This window comes from Cetorhinus maximus, chromosome 11 (assembly GCF_964194155.1).
Source record: "Cetorhinus maximus chromosome 11, sCetMax3.hap1.1, whole genome shotgun sequence".
Lineage (NCBI taxonomy): Eukaryota > Metazoa > Chordata > Chondrichthyes > Lamniformes > Cetorhinidae > Cetorhinus > Cetorhinus maximus.
Window position 1 is genome coordinate 55,944,571 of NC_135889.1, and position 23,368 is coordinate 55,967,938.

The window sequence follows — 23,368 nt, forward strand, 5'->3', positions numbered from 1 at the left end:
AAAATGCTCCAACAATATTTGTTAGTTCAAAACTGCAAGCAGGTGTATGTTTTAATTCGTTTTTACAATGTGGATTGGATCATTTTATTTAGAATAGTTTGGACAAAAAAGCCTTATTTTTGTAAAGACAATAGAATGTGTAATAGTTCAATACATATACTATCCGTGCACAAAGATCATTTTCTTCTTGATATAGTTGTTATTTTAATTCATAAAAAAATGTTGATTTGCATAAGTTTGTCTAGCAACTTGTCATGTTTTCTTGAATTCTTGTTTATGTGTCTTAAAATTTTTATATAAGTTCTTTTAGTGAACCTTATCTTAAAAGCATTGTGTCATTTAAAGTGCCAGAGGTTCCTAAGAAGGCCATAAAACCAGAAGAAACACCAACTGTTGTTCCAAGAGATAAAGTAGCACCAGCTAAAGGTACAAAAATGCAATAACGATCTTATAACACAGCGACATGCTTACATCATTAGAATGAAAACAGTTATTACTTTCCTGGACACGCACTATTCTTATTCAGAACTTTGTTTCTGGTTCTTCTTGTTATCCTAATAGAGTTCGTTGACTCATCAATTTATCAATCAATCTGTTATAATGTTGTGGTGCTATAGTTAATGTTATATCTGTGTGTATTGTAGAAGTTGTAATGTGCACAGAATTAGATATAATGTTACAGCACAAAAACAGGCCAGTCAGCCTGACAGCTCCATACTGGTGCTTAAACTGCAAATGAGCCTCCTTCCTCCTTACTTCATCTCACCTTATCAACATATCCTTCTTTTCCTTTCCCCCTCATCTAATGTTTGCTTAATATTATCGATTCTAATCACCTCAACTATTCCGTACAGTAGAAAGTTCTACATTCTCATTGTCTGAGTAAAGAAGCTCCTTCTAAATCACCTTACTTGATTTATTCATGGTTATTTTATATTTATGATCCCTAATTTTGGATTCCCCACAACTGGAAACACACCATCAAATCCCTTCATAACTTAAATATCTCAATCAAATCGTGTTTCAATCATTTAGTTTTTAGAGAAAAGAGCTCCAATCTGTTCAGCCTTTCCTACATTTGGTTATATACTTTTATAAAGCAACCAAATAAATCAGAATATTATTTTGAAGATTTTATTTTATACCCAAGTGTAATGTCCCAATGAGCAACAACCCACAATAAATAACATTTTAGTCAATTATATGAATAATTGATTGTATTTGAAAAAGCCTGGCATTTTATTATTGGAAAAAAAATCATTATTTTCAAGGCAATAAACATTTTAAAAGTGACATTAGCAAATGCATGTTCTCTTAGTTCACCGAGCAAATGTATGATGACAGTAGAGCTCATACAGAATTGACTTTTCAATTAATAGCCAGAATTTTGACATCGGCATGCGGGGCCTAACAACAGGCGTAAAATGACGCGCAGTGACGTCGGGCGTGCGTTCCAACACCAGCGTGCCTCGTTCGACAGGCATGCTCCAGAGGCGGCTGCGCACCTGCCAAACTGTCAACGGCCTATTAAGGCCATTAAAAAACCAATTAAAGTAGTTATCAATGCTGCCCGTCCAACCTTAAGGTTGGCGGGCAGGCGAAGAGCCCAAGCGGCCTTTGCATTTTTCAGGAAACCTCATCCACAGGTGGGATGAGGCTTCCTGAAGGTTTTATAAAATTATTAATTAATTAGTGTACAATTCACAAACATGTCCCCGCTCATGTGACACTGTCGCATGAGGGGACATGTTTAAATAATTTTTTACTTTATTATATAAAAACTTTTATTATGTACTTAATCTCCCTGAGGCAGCTCCATGTCTCTGGGTGATTCCTGCATTCCTTTGCGCGCACGTGCGAAAAGCTCAGGCCCCGACTCTCCCTTCTCCTCCTGCCCGCACAGGTAGCGCTGAGCGCTACTGGCTGTGCATCACACCGGACAGGCCTTAATTGGCCAGCCCACATTAAATGGCGGCACGCAGCTGATTGTGGGCGGCGATTGGCTCCGCGCCCACTCCCAACCAGCCCACCCAACATGCAGAAAATTCTCCCTAATGTTTGTGTTCCTATAAGAGAAATATAATTCTGAGTTAGCTTTGTTGTAATGAGTGTTTCAAGTAATGTGAACATATTTTTAAATATCTTCAATAAAGTACATTTTTTTGGATTGACCACATCTTAAAACACAATGTTCATTAAAGTGCCAGAGATTCCCAAGAAGCCAGAAGTACCAGAAGACATTAAGCTAATTGCTGTTTCAAGAGAAAAGGGTGTCATATCAACAAAAGGTACAAATGTACACTGAAACATTGCATACAATCTTATTTCTACATTTTGTAGCTTTCTTGGTGTGCTATTATATAAATCACTGTCTGTTTGTCATGTCTTTCTCATCTACCAAAGCCAAAACTCTTATTTTGGTTCATTTTTTTGATTTCTGGAATTTGTCTTGCCTTTTAATTGTGAATTTATTTCCATGGTCTTCATGTAAATCTTACGTATACGATGTATGTGGTGCTCGTTTTCATGTGTTATTTGGCATCTCAAATTTCATTCATGAGTTTGTACTGTAATAAGAGGTTTAATTTGTAGTAAAATAATTACTTACTCATTTTTGAAAATTGAGAACTATATGTTAAGTGGCAGGACACCATCATAACTGGAGGGAGTAGGAGATAAAAGACAGTCATATTGCATTTATTGACATGATGGAAATAAATAGTGGAATAGCACAATACTGATTAATTACTAATATTTGGCCTTAAACATTTAATTTGAATATATATTGCTAATAGTTAATTAACTATACCATTCCTCTTGAAATAATCAGTTTAAAAAATCTGGTGTGGAAGAAGTATGAATAAAATAATTTTAAATGACAATTTAATGGGTAGGATGATAAGAATTGTTTTGTGGTATTCTGAGCATGATAAACTGCTGTTGCAAAAAGATCCTTATTCTTCAGTGATGGTGGATTATAGACATAATGGGCCTGATATTAACTCTGCGTAAATGAATGACTTAAAATCTTACCCATATTTTTGGATGTAATAGTTATGTTATTCTTAGAAAAAGGATTATTATCCTGTGTTAGATTTGTCTGTACGTATGTTTCATGTTGTGGTTTCTTTTAAAAATCTCTTCAAAATTAAACACACCGCCTTCAATAAATCTCATTCTTAAACAATAATGTTCTTTAAAGTATCGGAGATTCCTAAGAAGCCGATTGTTATTGAAGCTCAACCAGTCACTGTACTAAGAAAAGAAGAGGTCATCACAGTAACAGGTAGAAAAATACATGGAAGTTTTTCTATAGCATTGATTTCTTTTTCTAACTTTCATGGCCTTCATGTTAGCCATACAAGTGCTATTTATTTATGTACCCTGTGGCGTTTTATGAATTTGTGTTCTGTAACATTGTAGATTATATTTTAAGTCTGTGTTGTCTCTACCGTCATAAGAAGAAGTTTTACTTGTAGAAAACGTCATTCATTTTTTGAAATTGAGATATGAAAGTATGTGCCAAATTATATAATGCAGGACACCATCATGGTTGAAGGGAGTAGAGTAGGAAATGTGATGAGAGAAACCAAAAAATAGTGAGTGAGTGATTCCAAGTTTGGGTTTAAACCCTGTAAATTTTAGGAAAAAGAAAAAACTGGGTAAAGACTGCTTGCATATTACAAATTAAATATAATTTAAAACTTGGGAACATTCAGTATACACTAAGTTCAAATAATTGATTTACGAAACTACAATGAAAGAAAAAAGACCTTGTTTTTATCCTTTTATCCCAAGGAAGTGGAGGTGTTTTGAAGTGAATTCACATATAATGAAGGCAAATGTGCAGCCAATTATAATACAGCCAAGTCCCATACCCAGCATTGAGATAAATGACCACCAAATCTTTTTTTGTTGTGGTTAAGGATAAATATTAGCCACAATAGTGGAAAAAAAATCTCCTGTTTTTTTGAAAAATGTCATGGGACCTTGTGTCCAGTTGAGTGGGCAGACAAAACCTATTAATTTACTTGGACAGTTTGTTTAACATAATATAGTCTTGTGTTAGCTTGATTTGTCATATGTGCTTCATGTTGTTCTGAATTGTTAAATATTTTAAAGTTTTTTTTAAATCAATCTCATCTTAAAACAATGATGTCTTTTGAAGTGCCAGAAATTCCTAAGAAGCCAGTTGCTGAAGAATTTAAACCAGTTACTGTTCTGGGAAAAGAAGAGATCATTACAGTAGAAGGTACAAAAATGAAAGAAAAACTTTCATTCAAACTTCACCCAACATAGTAAATTATTGTGAAAATAATTTCTAATTTTCATGATGGCATTGTAAATCATAACCAGAGCCTGATTCCTGATCTTTATGTACCATTTATCTTCTCCATGTGTATCCGTTAATGCATGTTGTGGTGTTTCTGTTTTATATCTGATTGCGTTGCTTGAGCTGTCATGGGGGACATGCAGGGCAAATCAATTAAAATTATTTCCATCAGTATTTTATATTTTCATTAAAGTGAAAGCTGAGGTGGCACAGCTGAAGCTTTAATAGCGAATAATATTTAATTAAATACCAAGAAGCTAGAAATAATGAAGTGAATATTTTAACATCATTATGTACTGACAAGAAGTATTATATAAGTGAAATGGAAATGCCAATTAGAAGAAAAATAATTTAATTATAAAACAGTAAGGAACATATTTCAAAACTGCAGCCATTTTGACCTACTCCTACTGTAACCAGAACAGACAGAAAGTAAGCTGAATCCTGACCTGGAAATAAACATTATGGTGGCCTAGTGGCTGTACAGCTGCTGCCCATATGCTACTAGGTCATGGCTGTAAGGAGACCAGAGCATAGTTAGGGCATCCACTGTCAGGAGTTTCTGAAACCTCAGTCTTAAAAGAACTTTACATGTGGGGTCAACATAAGATTGTCTGATGGGACCAGGTGTGACCAGGAGACCAAATATATTGGTTTATCTAATGGTGGGTATGAAACTGTGACCTGTACCCTAGAAAAGTTAACACTTTTTTTTAAGTGGCCACCTTTGTAAACGGTCTCTAGGAGGGGGAGGCTAAAATTTCCTTCCTGATTTAGAGGCCCAATACCTTTATGCTTGACTTTATGACAAACATCTTAGATGTGGCCCTATTTGACATGTGAACCCACCATTTAACAGCAACTTAAGAGTAATTCTCCCAATTTGATAGCTTTTAATTTAGCCAAAGGAAAATGTTCTTGCTGGCTGCTGTCCCCATATAGGAAATTGAATAACTGGCCTATGGATTTCAGGTTTTATGTCTTCATAAAATGGAATGCCATTTAATGTTAGTTGGTATTGTTATGTGTTTCATGGGACTTGGCTTTGCTTGTTTTTAAATAATTTCAAAATGCTTAGATTTTCTTGAATAAATTACATTTTAAAACAATCATATTCTTCAAAGTGAGCGAAGTTTATAAGAAGACTATTACTGAAGAGTTCCAACAAGATGAGGTTCAAAGAAGAAAGATTGTTACTCCAGTAAAAGGTACAAAATAGTCAGAATTTTAGACTAGCCTTCATCTAATGTTACAGAAGTAGTTTTCATAGTCATCTTATAAATCCAATTCTAAGTTCTTTGTTTTTTCTTCTTCAAAAGTAATTTGCCTTAGCCATATTTATGTAAATTTATCATCATTGTGTGCATTTTTGTTTAACTGTTACGTCAATGAATGTATTTTACATCTCTTTGTGTTGTTAATGCTGTCATAACAGTAACTCTAACTTCAAGGAAAATATTTTTATTTGCATTCAGTGCTGTTAATTAAATGTATTTTTTGAGTATTTTGAATTTCTGCTGAAGTTTTTATGACAATGTAAGTTACAAAACACCAGGAACATATATGTTATTTTGAAAGAAATCTGAAATTACTTGCTGACTTGGATCATTGTATTTGTGAAATGAAAAGAAAATGGTAAAACAGTGTAATTCTTTAATTTGATAATTTAACATAATGAATAAAGATTCTTTATCTTTTAATTATTGTGAGAAAGGTAATACAAGCATTAGCAACACAAAAGTGTCCTTATAACCATTCCCTCCTCAAATGCCCAAATAGTAATCAATAAGATATAATAAAAATGTTGCTTTGCAAGAGAATTGTTGCTTTGTAATAATTTTGTCTGTTCTGTATGTTTCATGTTACATTAATTTGTATACACAGCTTTAGCATGATATAATTGCCTAATGAATCTTATATTAAACAATTATATTCTTTAAAGTGCTGGAGGTGCCAAAGAAACCAGTTACTGAACAAGTCCAACCAATTAAAATTCCAAGAGAAAAGGTCACTCCTGTAAAAGGTATATTTTTTAAAAATCCATGTAAATATTATTTCTACATCTGGTCACTTCCATTTGAACAATTTCTATTTTGCACAGTCACTTCTTCCATTCTGTCCAGAATTTGCTTTGGTATTTCTTACTTTTCGTTAAAGTGAAAATGAGGAGTAAATTTTTTTTTCTAGTAAAGATAGCAAAAATGTATTTTGCCAAATACATTTTTCCTCAAGTATAATTCACCAATGCAGAAATATGTCATCATTACTGCTTACTACTCTTATATTGAATTATGGAACATTTACATTATTTTGATTTAACAATTGTCTTGTATTTGAAAAAGAGAATGTCGTGTTAATTTTGTGTATTATATGTTTTTTATGTGTCTGGATTTGGTCAACTAACTTTAGTGTTGTCTGAATCATCTTAAATGAACCTCACCTTAAACCAATAATGTTCTTTAAAGTGCCAGATGTTCCAAAGAAACCAATTGATGAAGAACCAGTTACTGTTTCAAGGAAAGAAGTTGCACCAACTAAAGGTACAAAAGACCACAGAAGAATTCCCATCCAAATCTTATTCTTCTGCACTGAATCATTCTGTTCCTTAGATCATTGTAAAACTTTTTTTTCATAAATCATGGCAACATCTTACTTATGCTGTTTTTATTCCAGCAGCATTTCCATGAACTTATGTTTAGTCATTCTGTTCTTCTGCAGTGTGTTGTTAACATAGTTTTTGTTTTAGATTTGTGTGGAACACTCACACTACTATGTAGAAAAATCATAATACCTGTTACAATTGTCTCTATATCAATTTAATACTTAAATTGTCACAAGGTAATATGTCCTATTGTGTTGGTTTTGTGTGTCATGTCATTTTGAATTTAAGTAACTTAATGGCTTTATAGATTTTCTTGAAATAATCTCATTCTAAAATAATACCATCCTAAAATTATAATAATGTTCTTTAAAGTGCCAGAGCTTCCAAGAGAGCCTGTTATTGAAGTAAAGAAACCGATTGCTATTCCAGGAAAAGTGGAGGTTCTTCCAAAAAAAGGTATAAAATAAAGGAAAGGATTTCAGCCAATATCCATGGAACATAATGTTCTGGCCATTACACTATAACATTATCTTTTGAATGTTATCTCATTAATTTAACTAAAACTTCACTTTGAACACAAATAAGTAAGTTGAATTGTCTTTTTATTGCCATTGTTGTGTTCTGCTATTTATGTTGTGAGCTGTTGATTGATGTACTGTCTTATTCATGTTGTCCTATATTAATTGTAAATTTCAAATTTTGTTCTTTAGAGAACATAACCAAAACTTGGGGTTGGGATTGAAAATGTGAATTTTTGCAGATGTTTGTAACTGAATGAAAGTCAATTATAGAAATGATATAAGTGTCTTACTTTCCCAAAGGGTAAATTATATAAAACACTGTATTCAGAAAGATGTAGAGATTGTTTTTAACTGATATCTGTAGTGGCCATTTTAGAAGCTCAAAAATGTAGTTGGTGATGCCCTTGTTCACTCTGATGTAAATTGCACTGGATACCATCTTGGTACAACACTAGTTTGATGTTAATATTGGCATTTTCAAATTCCATCCTCCCACCGACATCCCATCTTAACCTTGCACAGCGGAACACATGACAAACTGAACGTAGGACGCTCCACCAACACTATTTAAAGGAATCATGAACTACTCACAGGCTAGCTGCTGGATTATTTATTCTAGCTGCTGTTTTTGGAACTTTGGTATAATTGCCTAAAGTTTGAACACTCTACAAGGTCTGACTGGTGCTGTGGTACTTTGTTGATTTGAAAGTTTGTTTAAAGTTTGCTAACACAAGTTGTTTCCAGACTTGATTGGCCTAGCAGAGCTTCCTCTGTAAATTGAACAGGACTAGGAGAATGAAGAGAGGACACAAGAGCAGGGCAAGCTGCTAAAAGAGGGAGGAGGAGGGCAGAGGTGCTTTCAGCCGGAGGTCATATCATTGGCTGGTCTTTAGGGAGCAATTCTTTTACCTCAACTTCAACATGGACTAAGGTTTGAGATGTCTTCACTTCACAAAAGAGATCACAACTGGAATCTGCCAACTGCTGCAGCCACAACTGCAATCTCAAAGAAGAGCAAGGACAGCCTTGCTGTGTCTGTCAAGGCGATGTAGCTCTTAACTTTTATGTGTCTAACTCTTTACAGGCTGCTGCTGGAGATATAAGCAATACCCCACAGTTTGTAATACACTGCTGAGTAAGAGAAATTACTAAGGCAGCCTATACAGAAAGACAGCTTCATCTCATTCATTCTTGCTAGAGACAAGCAAACAGAGCAAACATGAGGGTTTTCAATGAGTATAAGTTTCCCTCTGGTGTGGGTGCCATGGACTACCTGCACGTTGCTTTGCATGAGCTTCATGTGAACGCGACAATTTTCATAAATTGACAGGGATTCCACTGTCTCAATATACTGTTGATGTAGAACCACAGGTAGCTCATCATGAAGGTGAATGTCTATTATCCTGGCAGAGCTCTCTGTGTCACCTGCATTTGACCCACCATGACAAGCCAGAAGCTGACCACTGGGCAGCAAGAGTTATCCACTAATGACATGGCTCACGTTTCCTGTCCAGGACCCACACACATGAGCATAGCATGTCTACAATGAAAGTCATGCTGTCACAAGGAATATGAAAGAGTATTCTAAAGTGACGCTGCCACTGTCTGAACCATTGTGGAGGTGCAGTTTTCAGTTGAGCAAATTCAGGATTTGTGCTAGTAGGCTTCATGCTGCATAACCTCGCCTTTATGAGAGAGGACAGGAGGATCCATGTAGGCAGTCCCCTTCTGCCCCAGCTCTACGTGAAATAATTCATGAACAATAGTAGCACCTCAGCTATACTTCTCCAGTCACCAAACTCCCACAACCTTTATCCTTCCTCTGTCACAGACCACCATTTCATTCTCTTTCTGGCACCACAAATGTAAAAACAATTGGAAAATGCACATTCTAATGCAATTTTAAAAATTCGGTCATGAGAAAATGTATATTAAAAAAAATCTAATCACCCTTGTGCATTCCCCTGATGCTTCTGTACTGTCTACACTAGTGCGGCTATGGGATACTTCCTCAGTTGCTACAGCATAGGTGACAGAAGGCTGCTCACCTTAAATTGAAGAGACAGCAAATGGCCATGAAGGATTCAAACAACTCTGAACCTAGAGGGCGCAGCTTTGGACTAAACCATTTCAGCCTGGACTGCAGCTGTCTGGAATGGCTCACTGACTGACAGGCAAAAAGAGCACTGGTAGAGTGGCAGAAGTGGGAACAAGAATGCTGTATTCTTCAGAGAGAAGTTCCACTGCACTCTCATGAGCCTCTGCCACTCTGGCAGGGCAGCTCTTCAGCAATCCTACTGATTTGTTAGACAACAGATTAATGGACTGCTGTGACTTCCAGGAAGCCCTTTGAGCAGTTGTATCAGAGCCATGATTACAGTACCTGAGCTTCCACTACAGCACTTAAACCTTTGATGGAAGCTGCTTATGCTGCAATAGAAGTTGGGATATTGGCCCACTTGGCCCTCAGAAATGTGATCACAGTGGGTTCCACAAGTATCCTGATGGAGGTGAGCACCCATTCCATGTTGGAAAGAATGGGCCCAAAGGCCTGTCCAAAGCCCTGTGCTAAGTTTCTGTTGAGCACTTCTATACTCGTTGACATTCAGTGCAATGCGATGTCTATGCTTAGTGTGCCATTGTACACCTGTGATGAATGGAGTAAATGTTTAAGGTGGTGGATGTGGTGTTAATCAAGTGGGCTGTGTTTTCCTAGATAGCGTCAGGCTTCTTGAGTGTTGTGGGAGCTGCTCTCATCCAGGCAAGTGGAGAATGTTCCATCACACTTCTGATTTATACCATGTGGTGGACAGGCTTTGGTTCATCACAGAATTCACAGCCCTTGATCTGCTCTTGTAACCACAGTATTTATACAGCTTTTGCAGTTAAGTTTCTGGTCAGTGGTGACCCCTGGATGTTGATGGTAGGGAATTGAGTGATCGTAAGGCTGGTGAACGTCAAGGAGAGATGATTAGTTTTTCTCTTGTTGGAGATGGCCATTGCCTGGCACTTGTGTAGTGTGGATTTTAGTTGCCAATCATCAGCCCAAGTCAAATGTTGTCCAGGTTTCGATGCATGTGGGCATAGACTGTTTCAATATCTGAGGAGTTGCAAATGATACTGAACACTGTGCAGTCATCAGCGAACATACCCACTTCTGACCGTATGTTGGAGAGAAGATCATTGATGAAGTAACTGAAGGTGGTTGGACCTCGGACACTACCATGAGGAACTCCTGCAGTGAACCCTGGGGTTGAGATGATTGGCCTCCAATAACCACAACCATCTTCCTTTGTGCCAGTGGAGAGTTTTCCCCCATTGACTTCAAATTTGTAAGGGCTCCTTGATGCCACACTCGGTTAAACCAAGCCTTGATGTCAATGGCAGACACTCTCACTTCACCTCTTGAATTTAGCTCTTTTTCCCTGGAGCTGAGTGGCCCAGGCAGACTGCGAACTGAGCATCACTGAGCAAATTATTGCTAAGTGTCACTTGATATCACTGTCAACGACACCTTCTATCACTTTGCTGTTGATTGAAAGTAGACTTTTGGGACAGTATTTCACCAGATTGGATTTTTTCTGCTTTTTGTGGACAGGACATACCTGGGCATTTTTGCATATTGTCGGGTAGAGGCCAGTATTGTAACTGTGCTGGAACAGGTTGGCTGGAACATGGTAGCTCTGGAGCACAAGACTTGAGTACTACAACCAAGATGTTGTTAGGACCTATAACTGTTGCTGTATCCAGTACCTTCAGCCTTTTCTTGATATCAGGTGGAGTGAATTGAATGGGCTGAAGACTGTTACCTGTGATTCTGGGACCTCTGGAGGAGGCTGAGATGGATCAGGCACTTGACGTTTCTGTCTGAAGATGGTTGCAAATGCTTTAGCTCTGTCTTTTCCACAGATGTGCTGGGCTCCCCATCATTGAAGATTGGGATATTTGTGGAGTATCCTCCTCCCATTATTTGTTTCATTGTCCACCACTACTCATGAGTGAATGTGGCAGAACTGTATAGATTTGATCTGATTCATTGGTTGTGCAATGGATTAACTCTGTCTATAGCAAACTTCTCCCACCTTTTGGCATGAATGTAGTGCCGTGTTGTAGCTTTGTCAGGTTGGCACCTCATTTTTAGGTTTGCGTGGTGCTGCTCCTGGCATGCCCTCCTGCCCTCCTATTGAACCACGATTGATCCCCTGACTTGATGGTAATGGGAGAGTGAGGGATGTAGCAGGCCATGAGGTTATAAATTGCAGTTAAATACATACTGCTGCTGTTGATGACTCACAATGGCTCATGGATGTCCAGTTTTAAGCAGCTAGCTGTGTTCTGAATCTATCCCATTTAGCATGGTAATAGTGCCATACAACACACACACAGGCCCAGATTGGCATCAGCTATGTCCTTCAGGGCAGGCCAGCTTGGTCAGTAGAGATGCTTCTGAGCCACTGTTGATGATAGGCAATGAAATCCTACCCTGAGTATACATTCTGTGCTCATGCTACCCTCAATGCTTCTTCTAAAAGTGTTCTGGAGGAATATGAATTAATCAGCTGAGGGAGGGTGGTAGGAGGCAGTCAGCATGAGGTTTCCTTACCTGCTGACGTGAAAGCTCATGAGGTCTGGGGTCAATGTTGAGGGCTCCCAAGGTCACTCCCTCCATATATTATACCACTGTGCTGCCACTATTGGTGTGTCCAGCTGGTGGGACAGGATATACCCAGGGATGGTGATGCAGGAGTCTGGGACATTGGCTGTAAGGTATGATTCGGTGAGTATGTTTATGTCAGGCTGATGCTTCACTCGTCTGTGAAATAGCTCTTCAAATTATGGTACAAGTACCCAGGTATTTGTGGCAATGACATTGCAGGATCAACGGTACAGGATGTGCCTTTGTTTATTGTGGTTCTCTGGACAATTCCGGGTGGTCCATCTGGTTTTATTTTAATTTATTAGCTTATTATATTATTATGTTATATTATTATTTGTTATTTTAGTTTCTTCCCCGGTATGTGTACATGAGGATACATAATGTTGCCTTGGGTTGATTTTCTCTGCCAAGTGTGCTTGTGTTGTTTTAACTTGTTGGCCAGATATCTTAATACTAAAAGCATTATATCTTAAACATCTTAACATTACATTGTTTCTTAAAGTGCCAGAGGTTCCTAAGAAGCCAGTTCCTGAACCACTGAAACCAAAAAAAGAGGCAGTTACTCCAGAAAAAGGTACATTTCTTTTTGTTATTTTAGATGCTGGAAATACTTATATGAAGCAAGTACTATGTTGCTGTTTAAATATTAATATTCTATTTTTACCTTTCCTGCTTTATGTATATGTGTGTGTGTGTGTGTGTATATATTATATATATATATGCTCCAACCACAACCAGCTCGCTTAATGCTAAATATAATTCCAACCAATGGAGGGCTTTCTCCACTGAAGAAGAGTCATACGGACTCAAAACGTTGACTCTTTTTCTCTCTCCACAGATGCTGCCAGACTTGCTGAGTTTTTCTAGCATTTTCTGTTTTTATTTCAGAATTCCAGCATCCGCAGTATTTTGCTTTTACCTGAGGGTTTCCCCCTGCTGACTTCAATTTTGCTAAGGGTCCTTGATGCCACACTTGCTCAAATGTGGTCTTTGTGTCAAGGCCTGTCACTCTCACCCAGCTCTTGAATTCAGCCCTGTTGTCCATGTTTGGACCAAAGCTCTAATGAGGCTAGGAGTGGAGTGGCAACTGGTAGAACCCAAGCTAAGCATGAGTGAGCAGTTTATCACCAAGTGTTGCCTCATAGTACTGTCAACTACACCTTGCATCATTTTGCTTATGATTGAGAGTAGACTGTTAGGGCAATAATTGGCCGGTATGGGTTTTTCCTGGATTTTGTGGACAGGACACACCTTTGAAATTTTGCACATTGTAAGCTAGATGCCAGTGTTGTAGCTGTGTTGGAACTGCTTGTCAAGAATGCAGCTAGTTCTGGAGCACAAGACTTGAGTGCTACAACTAGGGGTTGTCAGGGCTCATAATTGTTGCTCTATCCAATGCCTCCAGCCATTTCTTGATATCATGGGAGTGAATCATATTGGCTCAAACAATGCTGTGACCTCAGGAGGGGGCTGAGATGGATCATACACATGACATTTATGGCTGATGATGATTGCAAACACTTCAGCCCTGTCTTTTGCATTGACGTGCTGGGCTCTGCCATCATTGTGGTTGCTCAAAACGAAAAAACAGTAAAAACTGGCGATTTTTTTAAGGTATACAAGACCAGTTTGGACCAGCACTCTTATTTCCCAGTTTTCACTGTTTTTTCCCTATTGGGTGAGGATGCTCGTGGAGCCTCTTCCACCCGGTAGTTGTTTCGTTGCCGCCACCGCTCCATAAGACCATAAGACATAGGAGCAGAAATTAGGCCATTCAGCCCATCGAGTCTGCTCCGCCATTCAATCATGGCTGGTAAGTTTCTCAACCCCATTCTCCCGCCTTCTCCCCGTAACCCTTGATCCCCTTACCAATCAAGAACCTATCTATCTCGGTCTTAAATACACTCAATGACCTGGCCTCCACAGCCTTCTGTGGCAATGAATTCCATAGATTCACCACTCTCTGGCTAAAGAAGTTTCTCCTCATGTCTGTTCTAAAAGGTCTTCCCTTTACTCTGAGGCTGTGCCCTCGGGTCCTAGTCTCTCCTACTAATGGAAACATCTTCCCCACGTCCACTCTATCCAGGCCTTTCAGTATTCTGTAAGTTTCAATCAGATCCCCACTCATCCTTCTAAACTCCATCGAGTATAGACCCAGAGTCCTCAAACGTTCCTCATATGTTAAGCCTTTCATTCCTGGGATCATTCTCATGAACCGCCACTGGACCCTCTCCAGGGCCATCCTTCCTGAGATACGGGGACCAAAATTGCTCACAATATTCTAAATGTGGTCTGACCAGAGCCTTATAAAGCCTCAGCAGCACATCCCTGCTTTTATATTCTAGTCCTCTCGAAATAAATGCCAACATTGCATTTGCCTTCCTAACTACCGACTCAACCTGCACGTTAACCTTAAGAGAATCCTGGACTAGGACTCCCAAGTCCCTTTGCACTCCAGATTTCTGAATTCTCTCCCCATTTAGAAAATAGTCTATGCCTCTATTCTTCCTACCAAAGTGCATGACCTCACACTTACCCACGTTGTATTCCATCTGCCACTTCTTTGCCCATTCTCCTAACCTGTCCAAGTCCTTCTGCAGCCTCCCCGCCTCCTCAATACTACCTGTCCCTCCACCTATCTTTGTATCATCTGCAAACTTAGCCAGGATGCCCTCAGTTCCTTCATCTAGATCATTAATGAATAAAGTGAAAAGTTGTCGCCCCAACACTGACCCCTGCGGAACTCCACTAGTCACCGGCCGCCATCCTGAGAAGGACCCCCTTATCCCCACTCTCTGCCTCCTGCCAGACAGCCAATCTTCTATCCATGCTAGTACCTTGCCTCTAACACCATGGGCTCTTATCTTACTGAGCAGCCTCCTGTGCGGCACCTTGTCAAATGCCTTCTGGAAGTCCAAGTAGATAACATCCATTGGCTCTCCTTTGTCTAACCTACTCGTTACCTCCTCAAAGAATTCTAACAGATTTGTCAGGCATGACCTCCCCTTGATGAAACCATGCTGACTTTGCCCTATTTTACCATGCACTTCCAAGTATTCTGAAATCTCATCCTTAATAATGGACTCTAAAATCTTACTAACGACCGAGGTCAGGCAAATCGGCCTGTAATTTCCCATCTTTTGCCTCACTCCCTTCTTAAACAGGGGGGTTACATTAGCAATTTTCCAGTCCTCTGGGACCCTCCCTGACTCCAGTGATTCCTGAAAGATCACCACTAACGCCTCCACTATCTCTTCAGCTATCTCCTTCAGAACTTGGGTGTAATCCATCTGATCCAGGTGATTTATCCACCTTCAGACCTTTCAGTTTTCCTAGCACCTTCTCCTTGGTAATGGCCACCATACTCGCCTCTGCCCCCCGACTCTCTTGAACTTAGTGGAAGACACGAGTGACATCCCCAGTGAAGACTAACGTAAGGTACCTATTCAGTCCCTCCGCCATTTCTTTGTTCCCCACTACTACTTCTCCAACGTCATTTTCCAGCGGCCCAATGTCCACTTTGCCTCTCTCTTACCCTTTATATATCTAAAAATTTCTTGCAATCTTCTTTTATATTACTGGCTAGTTTACCCTCATATTTAATCTTCTCCCTCCTTATTTCTTTTTTAGTTGTCCTCTGTTGGTCTTTGTAGGCTTCCCAATCCCCTGGTTTCCCACTGCTCTTCGCCGCATTGTATGCTTTCTCTTTAGCTTTTATGTTGTCCCTGACTTCCCTTGTCAGCCATGGTTGCCTCGTCCTCCCTTTAGTATGCTTCTTCTTCCTAGGGATGAATTTTTGCTGTCTCCCAAATTACTCCCAGAAACTCCAGCCATTGCTGTTCCACTGTTTTTCTTGCTAGGCTCATCTCCCAGTCAATTCTAGCCAGCTCCTCCCTCATGCCTCTGTAGTTGCCTTTATTCAACTGTAATACTGTTACATCTGATTCCAGCTTTTTCCTCTCAAATTGCAGGTTAAATTCTATCATATTATGGTCACTTCCTCCTAAGGGTTCCTTCACCTTAAGCTCCCTTATCAAACTGCCTCATTACACATCACTAAATCTAGAATTGCCTGTTCCCTAGTGGGCTCCACCACAAACTGCTCCAAAAAGCCATCTCGTAGACATTCCACAAATTCCTTTTCTTGGGATCCACTACCAACCTGATTTTCCCAGTCTACCTGCATATTGAAATCCCACATGATCACTGTAACCTTGCCTTTCTTACACACCTTTTCTATCTCCTGGTGTATCTTGTGCCCCACATCCTGACTACTGTTCGGAGACCTGTACATAACTCCCATTATGGTTTTTTTACCTTTGCAGTTCCTCAACTCTACCCACACAAATTCTACATCATCTGACCCTATATCATTTCTTGCTATCGATTTAATTTCATTTCTTACTAACAAAGCAAGCCCACCTCCTCTGCCAACCTGCCTATCTTTTCGATAGGATGTATATCCTTGGATATTTAGCTCCCAGGCCTGATCCCCTTGCAGCTATGTCTCCGTGATGCCCACCACATCATACCTGCCAATTTCAATCTGCGCCACAAGCTCATTTATCTTATTTCATATACTGCGTGTATTCAGACAACACCTTCAGTCCTGTATTTCCCGTCCCCTTTCTCATTGTCGTCCCTTTATCTGATGTGCTTGAAGTTAGATTCCTAGCCCTTTCCAAACACTCATGGCTGCATGAGGTAGAACTGCAGAGCTTTGATTGATTCCATTGGTTATTGAATTGCTTTAACTCTGTAGCAAGCTGCTTCAACTGCTTCGCATGCATGTAGTCCTGTGTTGTAGCTTCATTGGGTTGACACCTCATTTTTAGGTGTTCCTTGTGCTTCTCTTGGCATGCTCTCCTGTGTTTCATATTGAATCAGGGTACATCCCCTGGCTTGATGGTAATGGTAGAGCAAGGACTGTGGCAGGCCATGAGGTTACAGTTTGCGGTTGACTACAATATTGTTGTTATTGACAGTCCATAGTACTGCAAGGTCGCCCAGTTTTGAGCAGCCAGATCTGTTCTGAATCTATCCAGTTTAGCATAGTGGTAGTGCCACACACATGCACACAGGCCCAGTTTTGCAGCAGTGACGTCCTTCAGGGCTTATTCAGCTCGGGCAGTGGTGATGCTACCTAGCCACTCTAGGTGATAGTCATTAAAATCCCCCTCCTAGAATACATTCTGCACCCTTGCCAGCCTCAGTGCTCCAAATGGTAATCAACATGAAAGATTGCTAATTCATCAGCTAAGGGAGGGTCGTAGGTGATAATCAGCAGGAGATTTTCTTGGCCATGTTTGATCTGATACCATGAGACTTCATGGGGTATGGAGTCAATGTTGTGAACTCCCAGGATCACTCTGTTCCTACTGTATGCCACTGTGCCTCCACCTCTGGTGCACCTGTCCTGCTGATGAGACAGGACATAACTGAGGATAGTAATGTAGGAGTCTGGGTCACTGGCTGTGTGGTATAATTCAGTGACTATGTCTATGTTGCTTGGCTAGTTTGTGGGACAGTTTCCCTAATTTTGGCACATGTCCCTAGATGTTAACCAGGAAGAATATGCAGTGTCAACTTGACTGGATGTGTCTTTATCATTATTGTTGCATAAGTCAATGCCGGGTAGCCCACCTTGTTTGATTTTAATCAGTTTCTCCCCCAGTATTAATACATGAGAATAGACAAACATGTCATCTTGAGTTGAACTTCTCTGACAAATATACTTCTGTTATTTCAACTTGTTGCTTAGATATCTTAATGATATAAAACATTGTACCTTAAGCATCTTAACATTATACTGTTTCTTAAAGTGCCAGAAGTTCCTAAGAAGCCAGTTCCTGAACCATTGAAACCAAAGAAAGAGGCAGTTATTCCAGAAAAAGGTACATTTCTTTTTGTTTATTTTAAATACTGGAAACATTTGTATGAAGCAAATACCATGTTGTTGTTTAAAGATTAATATTTTTATGCTTTAATATGTTTGTAAGTATTGTTATTGTTGCTACAAACTCCAACAACTGCAACCATCTTCCTTTGTGCTGGGAATGATTGCAACCAGTGGAGAGTTTTTCCCCGATTCCCATCGAGTTGAATTTTGCTAGGGCTCCTTGATGTCACACCCGGTCAATTGCGGCCTTCATGTCAAGGGCAGTCACTCTCACCTCACCTCTTGAATTCAGTGATCTTTTGTCCAGGTTTGGAACAAAGCTGAAATGAGGCATGGAGCCGAGTGGTCCTGGTGAAAGCCAAACCGAGCACCAATGAGCAGATTATTGCTTGAGTAAGAGTCGCTTCATAACACTATCAATGACACCTTCCATCACTTTGTTGATGATTGAAGGTAGACTGTTGGGGCATTCATTGGGTTTGGTTTGTTTCTGATTGTAAAACCACCCTTCTTCCACACCCTCAGAAGTGATGCGGTTTTCCAACCAGTTCTCCAACCGGTGAGCTGAACTTGCATCAATTGCATTAAACCCACCTACATGAAACATCATGCGAGCTGGAGTCAATGCCGAGGTTTCCCAGAGTCACTCCCTCACTCCTATATACCATTGTGCTATCACCTCTCATGAGTCTGCCCTGCTGGTGGAACAGGGAAAGCCAGGGATGGTGATGCAGCAGTCTGGGACATCGGCTGTAATGACTATATCAGGCTCTTGCTTGACTAGTCTTTGGGACAGTCCCCAGATGCTACTAAGGAAGACTTTGCAGCGTCAACTGGGCAGGATGTGTCTTTGTTGTTTGAATAAAAACAAGGGGCAGAATTTTCCCACTGGTGTGCGGGGCCGGGCTCCACGCATAAAATGACGCGCAGTGATGTTGAGCCAGCGTCCCAACGTCACCATGAGCCATTGTGATATTTCGTTGGGCGGGCGCGCAATGATATCTGCTGCGCACCCGCCATTAATTAACGGGCCACTTAAGGTCCTTGACTTGCCAATCGACGCCGATTTTTCGGCGCCCATGCAATCTTCGGGTCAGCACACGGGTGCAACGGGCAGGTGAGTAGGACACATTTGTATAAACCTCATCCACGGGCACGATAAGAGGGCTCACTGGGGTCATTTGTGCTCTCTCAAGTATTGATTTACAAAGCTATTGAAACATGCCTGTGTGATCTGCAATACTTCTCAATGCATACCTGCTGCTTTGCCTGGACTCTTAACTCTCAGGTCAGCACTCTGCAGTGAGGAATCTTCTTTGAGCCTGCAGGTTTCAGGAAGCCTTCCCATAGCCTGGGAATGGAAGCTGAACTCTCCACTGGAGGCATCTCCTCTGAGGAGGAAGGGAGGGCTAGAAGGGGGAGGAGGCCAGGAGTGCACATTCAGCCTCCAGGGGCGCCACCTTTGGGAGGACAGGCACAAGGGGCCAAGAGATAGACCAAGGCGGAAGGGGCCGCAGAAGACGCTACTATCCTGCTGCCAGGGTATACAGGCGGCGAAGCAGCTACCTCAATATGTCTGAGGTGCAATGCCGAAGGAATCTCCGTCTCCCAAGGGAGACAGTCAACTACATCTGCCAGATGATTGGGCCTGAGATCTCCGCGAACTGCCTGGGCAGACACGCTGTGCCAGTGGCTCTAAAGGTCACAGTTGCCCTCAACTTCTTAGCCTCAGGTTCCTTCCAGGGGTCAGTGGGTGATCTTTGCAGTGTCTCCCAATCAGCTGTCCACACTTGTGTCAAGCAGGTTACAGACGCTCTGTTTAGGCATGCCTTGACCTTCATCCACTTCCGTTGGGACCAGGTAAGCCAGACACAGTGAGCCAGAGGCTTTGCGGCCTTTGCTGGCTTCCCCCGCGTCCAGGGTGCAATCGACTACACACATGAGGTCATCAAGGCGCCAGCAGGTCAGCCCGGTGCCTTCGTCAGCAGGAAGGGATTCCACTCCATGAACGTGCAGATAGTGTGTGATCACAGGATGCTGATTCTACAAGTGTGTGCAAGGTACCCAGGCAGCTCCCACGATGCCTACATCCTCATATACTCCCAGGTGCCGAGGCTCTTCAGTGCTCCAGCCCGGCTTGATGGATGGCTGCTGGGTGACAAGGGCTATCCCCTCAGAAGGTGGCTCATGAAGCCTCTCCGCCATCCAAGAACAGAAGCTGAACACCGGTACAATAGGAGCCACACCTCCACAAGGGCTGTGGTGGAGAGAACCATCAGTCTTCTCAAGATGTGCTTCTGATGCCTGGACCACTCGGGGGGGGGGGGCACACTCCATACCCCCCAGATCATGTGTCGGTGATAGTGGTTGCATGCTGCGCTCTCCACAATCTTGCGTTGAAAAGGGGGGACACAGTGGACTATGAAGACGATGACGCAGTGGCTGCGGCTGCACACGATGAGTCCAGCAGTGACTCCGAGGATGAGCACGCACAGGGAAATGATGAGGGGATAGACACTGACCCGGGCACACTGCAGGGAGGCAGAGACACCCGGGAGACTTTAATCCAACGAACCTTCAGCTAGCACACCACAAATGGACCTCCAGGACAAGCCTGGGCTGTAGGCTCCATACTCGATGCCTAAGTGCCAAATCTTCCAGGTTAGGAACAGTAACTAAGGGCCTTTTAATAAAACTGAATGTCCCACAAATCACTCCTAACATTTTTGGAAACCATATACATGCAGAAGAAAAGAGGTACCCTCAGGCATTGTTACATGTCTGAATTTAATATCACAGGCAAAGAAACTTAATGAAACAAAATGACAAGGGTGTTCCAATTCAAAGCAAATCATAAAGACCTCATCTTGGGCCAACACAAAAGCACCAGTGATAAACCTGTGGTACGCCTAAGGTGCCTTATGTTTACGTTTCCGGGTGCTACATTTTGGTGCTGCCCCATCGCTGGGAGTGGCATCTGAGACAGCCTGCTCACTGTGCTGTCCTGTTGGCCTCGATGACCTTGGCGGTCGTCCTCTGGCCTGTGGAGCCTGTGCTGGCCCCGCCTGGGAGGGATCTGCCAATTCTACAGCTGGCACCTCCCCAGTCATCGCAGCCTCACCGGATGCTACAGTCACTGGAAGAGGGGCGGAGTAGCTAACACCCTCATCTGGAGTGCCCTGAGAGGTGCCCGCAGAGATGACAGGCAGCTGCTGCACCAACGTGAGGTCGCTTCAGACCTCCCTGCTCACCATGGATGGATGAGCACTGAGCTGGGAAACTTGGTGCCCACACCACCTCCCACACTGGCACTGACCAGCTGAGGTCAATGCCAATGTGAGGGCTTGCTGGTCAGAGCGCATCCCCAGGGAGCCCTGATGGGTCTCCTGGAGGACCCTCTCCACAAGAGTCTCCATGGAGGAAGCGTGGCGCTCAGACATGTGGCTCATTGCTTCGGCAATCGTTTGCGTAGACGACTCCACCACGGAGACCAAGCCATGTATCTCCCCCAGATGCTCCCGCACACCCGACCGCATTTCATGCCCATGCTGCGTTGCGGATGACTCCAAAGGCACATCATCAGGCACTGACTGAGCATGTGCCTGGTCCCCTGCAGTCCTCCTACTGCTGGTGCCATGGGCACTCTCTGTCTCTGCCAGCTCCTCCAGCAACTGTGAAGTGCCCTCACCGCTGTGCCCCGGGACACTAGCTAATGTTCTAACTCCCACCGAGGTGGTAGCATCTGTGCTGGTGCCTGCCTGGCAGAGATGGTGTGACGCTGGTGAGGTACTTCAGGGCCCTCAGGTGTCAGAGGGGACCTCTGTTGCTCCTCCTCCCGGCCCTACTCCGCTGATGCTGAAAGGAAGAACAAGGACATTGGACCAGTTAACATGGAGACAATGACAAAGTGCATCCCTGTCCCCCAGATCATTATGCGTTCATCTTCCCATAAGCAATGGTCAAGCCAGGTTGCAAAATTAAATCACTTAACATTCAACACTGCTATGGCTGTTGGGAAAACAACACTGACCTCACTGCTGGGCAAACATACCTGGCCGGGGCACCCCAGCCTCACTGACACCAGTGGACCTGGGCGCGTGGCGCCTCTCCAAATCCAGAGCCTCCTGCTCAAACCGGCTGAGAATGTCTAACTGCGCCTGGCCGCCGCCAGTCCTCGCACGCAATGCAACATTATGAGCATTCTTCTGAAAATGAAAGAAGAGCATTGATTTGTGCAAATTGTACATGGACTCTCTTCGCGGACGGCCCACCCCATCCAGAGTGGGACATATCAGGGCTCCAGTGCCTCCTTATCCTGCTGCCGAACACTCACACAAAGGTGCTAGGCCTGTCCCCCCCCCCAGCACGCCCAGCCACATGCTGCCTACATCACATTAGGCACCACACGGGATATCCTTCCATAGCAAGGAGGCGCAAGCATGTGGAGCACAGAGGGCAGTAGATGGTTCATTGCCATGCCACCTTGCACCTCCCCTCCCAGCATGTCGTCACCCTGACTTGGAGATGTCCTGCAGTTCCAGCACTGCACCTAGATGCAGCTCCTCCAGTTTGCCCCCAAAACAGTCATGTGGGTCTCAGTGTACCACATGCTGCGGCCGCAGAACCCGTCTCTTCACCACCCTTTCAGGCTGACTTCAGCACAGGCAATATCTGCTGGCCCACCCAGCAAAGGACACATGCCATCAATGATTCAATGCAGTCACTACACTCAGACTTGGGATGGGGTAGGGGGCAGCAGAGGGGAAAGCCAACCTGCTAGGTTAAGTGACCAATGCCAACTTGTCCTCACCCTTCCAGAGCGCAACAAGTTGTTGAAGCGCTTACGACACTAGATCAAGCTGCACCACACCATGTCGAGGGAGCTCACCACCCCCGCCACCTCCTCCCCAGGCACGTTTCCATGTTGGGGAGCCTCCTCCTCCCGTCCTGGGGAACCAGCACCTCCAACTGTGCTGCCACCTCCTTGAGGAGGGCAGCAAGGCAGTCATCGGAAAAACGAGGGGCACACTGGCCTACCCTCCGGCCTGGCCTGCCCCGATGGCCTACCCTCTGGACTTGCATAACCTCCATTGCCCCTCTGCAGAGCCCTTCGCCCAGCCATTGTGAGCAGCCTTTCCAAGGCTGCCAGGCCTTCCTTTATATAGGCCGTCGGGTTACCATTGGACCCGGCGGGCTGAGCACTCCCATTATGCACAGGAGTCGTGAAGTACACTGGGCGGGCCTTAATTGGCCAGCCTGCATAAAATGGCGGCACAGACCCAATTGTGAGTGGTGACCGGGTCCGCGTCCACCCGCTCCCACTCCCCCCCCACCACCCCCAACCACCATCCAGAAA

At 42.7% G+C, this 23,368-nt stretch overlaps 1 protein-coding gene across 50 annotated transcripts in view; it reads left to right on the forward strand.

The window, feature by feature from the left end:
* ttn.2 (titin, tandem duplicate 2) overlaps nt 1-23,368 on the forward strand; it is a 694,778-nt gene that overhangs the window by 498,930 nt on the left and 172,480 nt on the right. For 43 of the 50 annotated variants that reach the window (XM_078552010.1, XM_078551990.1, XM_078551964.1 and 40 more), the window contains 7 exons: nt 4,169-4,252; nt 5,458-5,541; nt 6,276-6,356; nt 6,799-6,873; nt 7,308-7,391; nt 12,616-12,687; nt 17,936-18,007. In XM_078552010.1, the coding sequence (XP_078408136.1) occupies nt 4,169-4,252; nt 5,458-5,541; nt 6,276-6,356; nt 6,799-6,873; nt 7,308-7,391; nt 12,616-12,687; nt 17,936-18,007 (552 nt within the window). The remainder of the gene's footprint in view (nt 1-4,168; nt 4,253-5,457; nt 5,542-6,275; nt 6,357-6,798; nt 6,874-7,307; nt 7,392-12,615; nt 12,688-17,935; nt 18,008-23,368) is intronic. The other 7 variants (XM_078551988.1, XM_078551996.1, XM_078551998.1 and 4 more) reach the window with 2 other exon arrangements.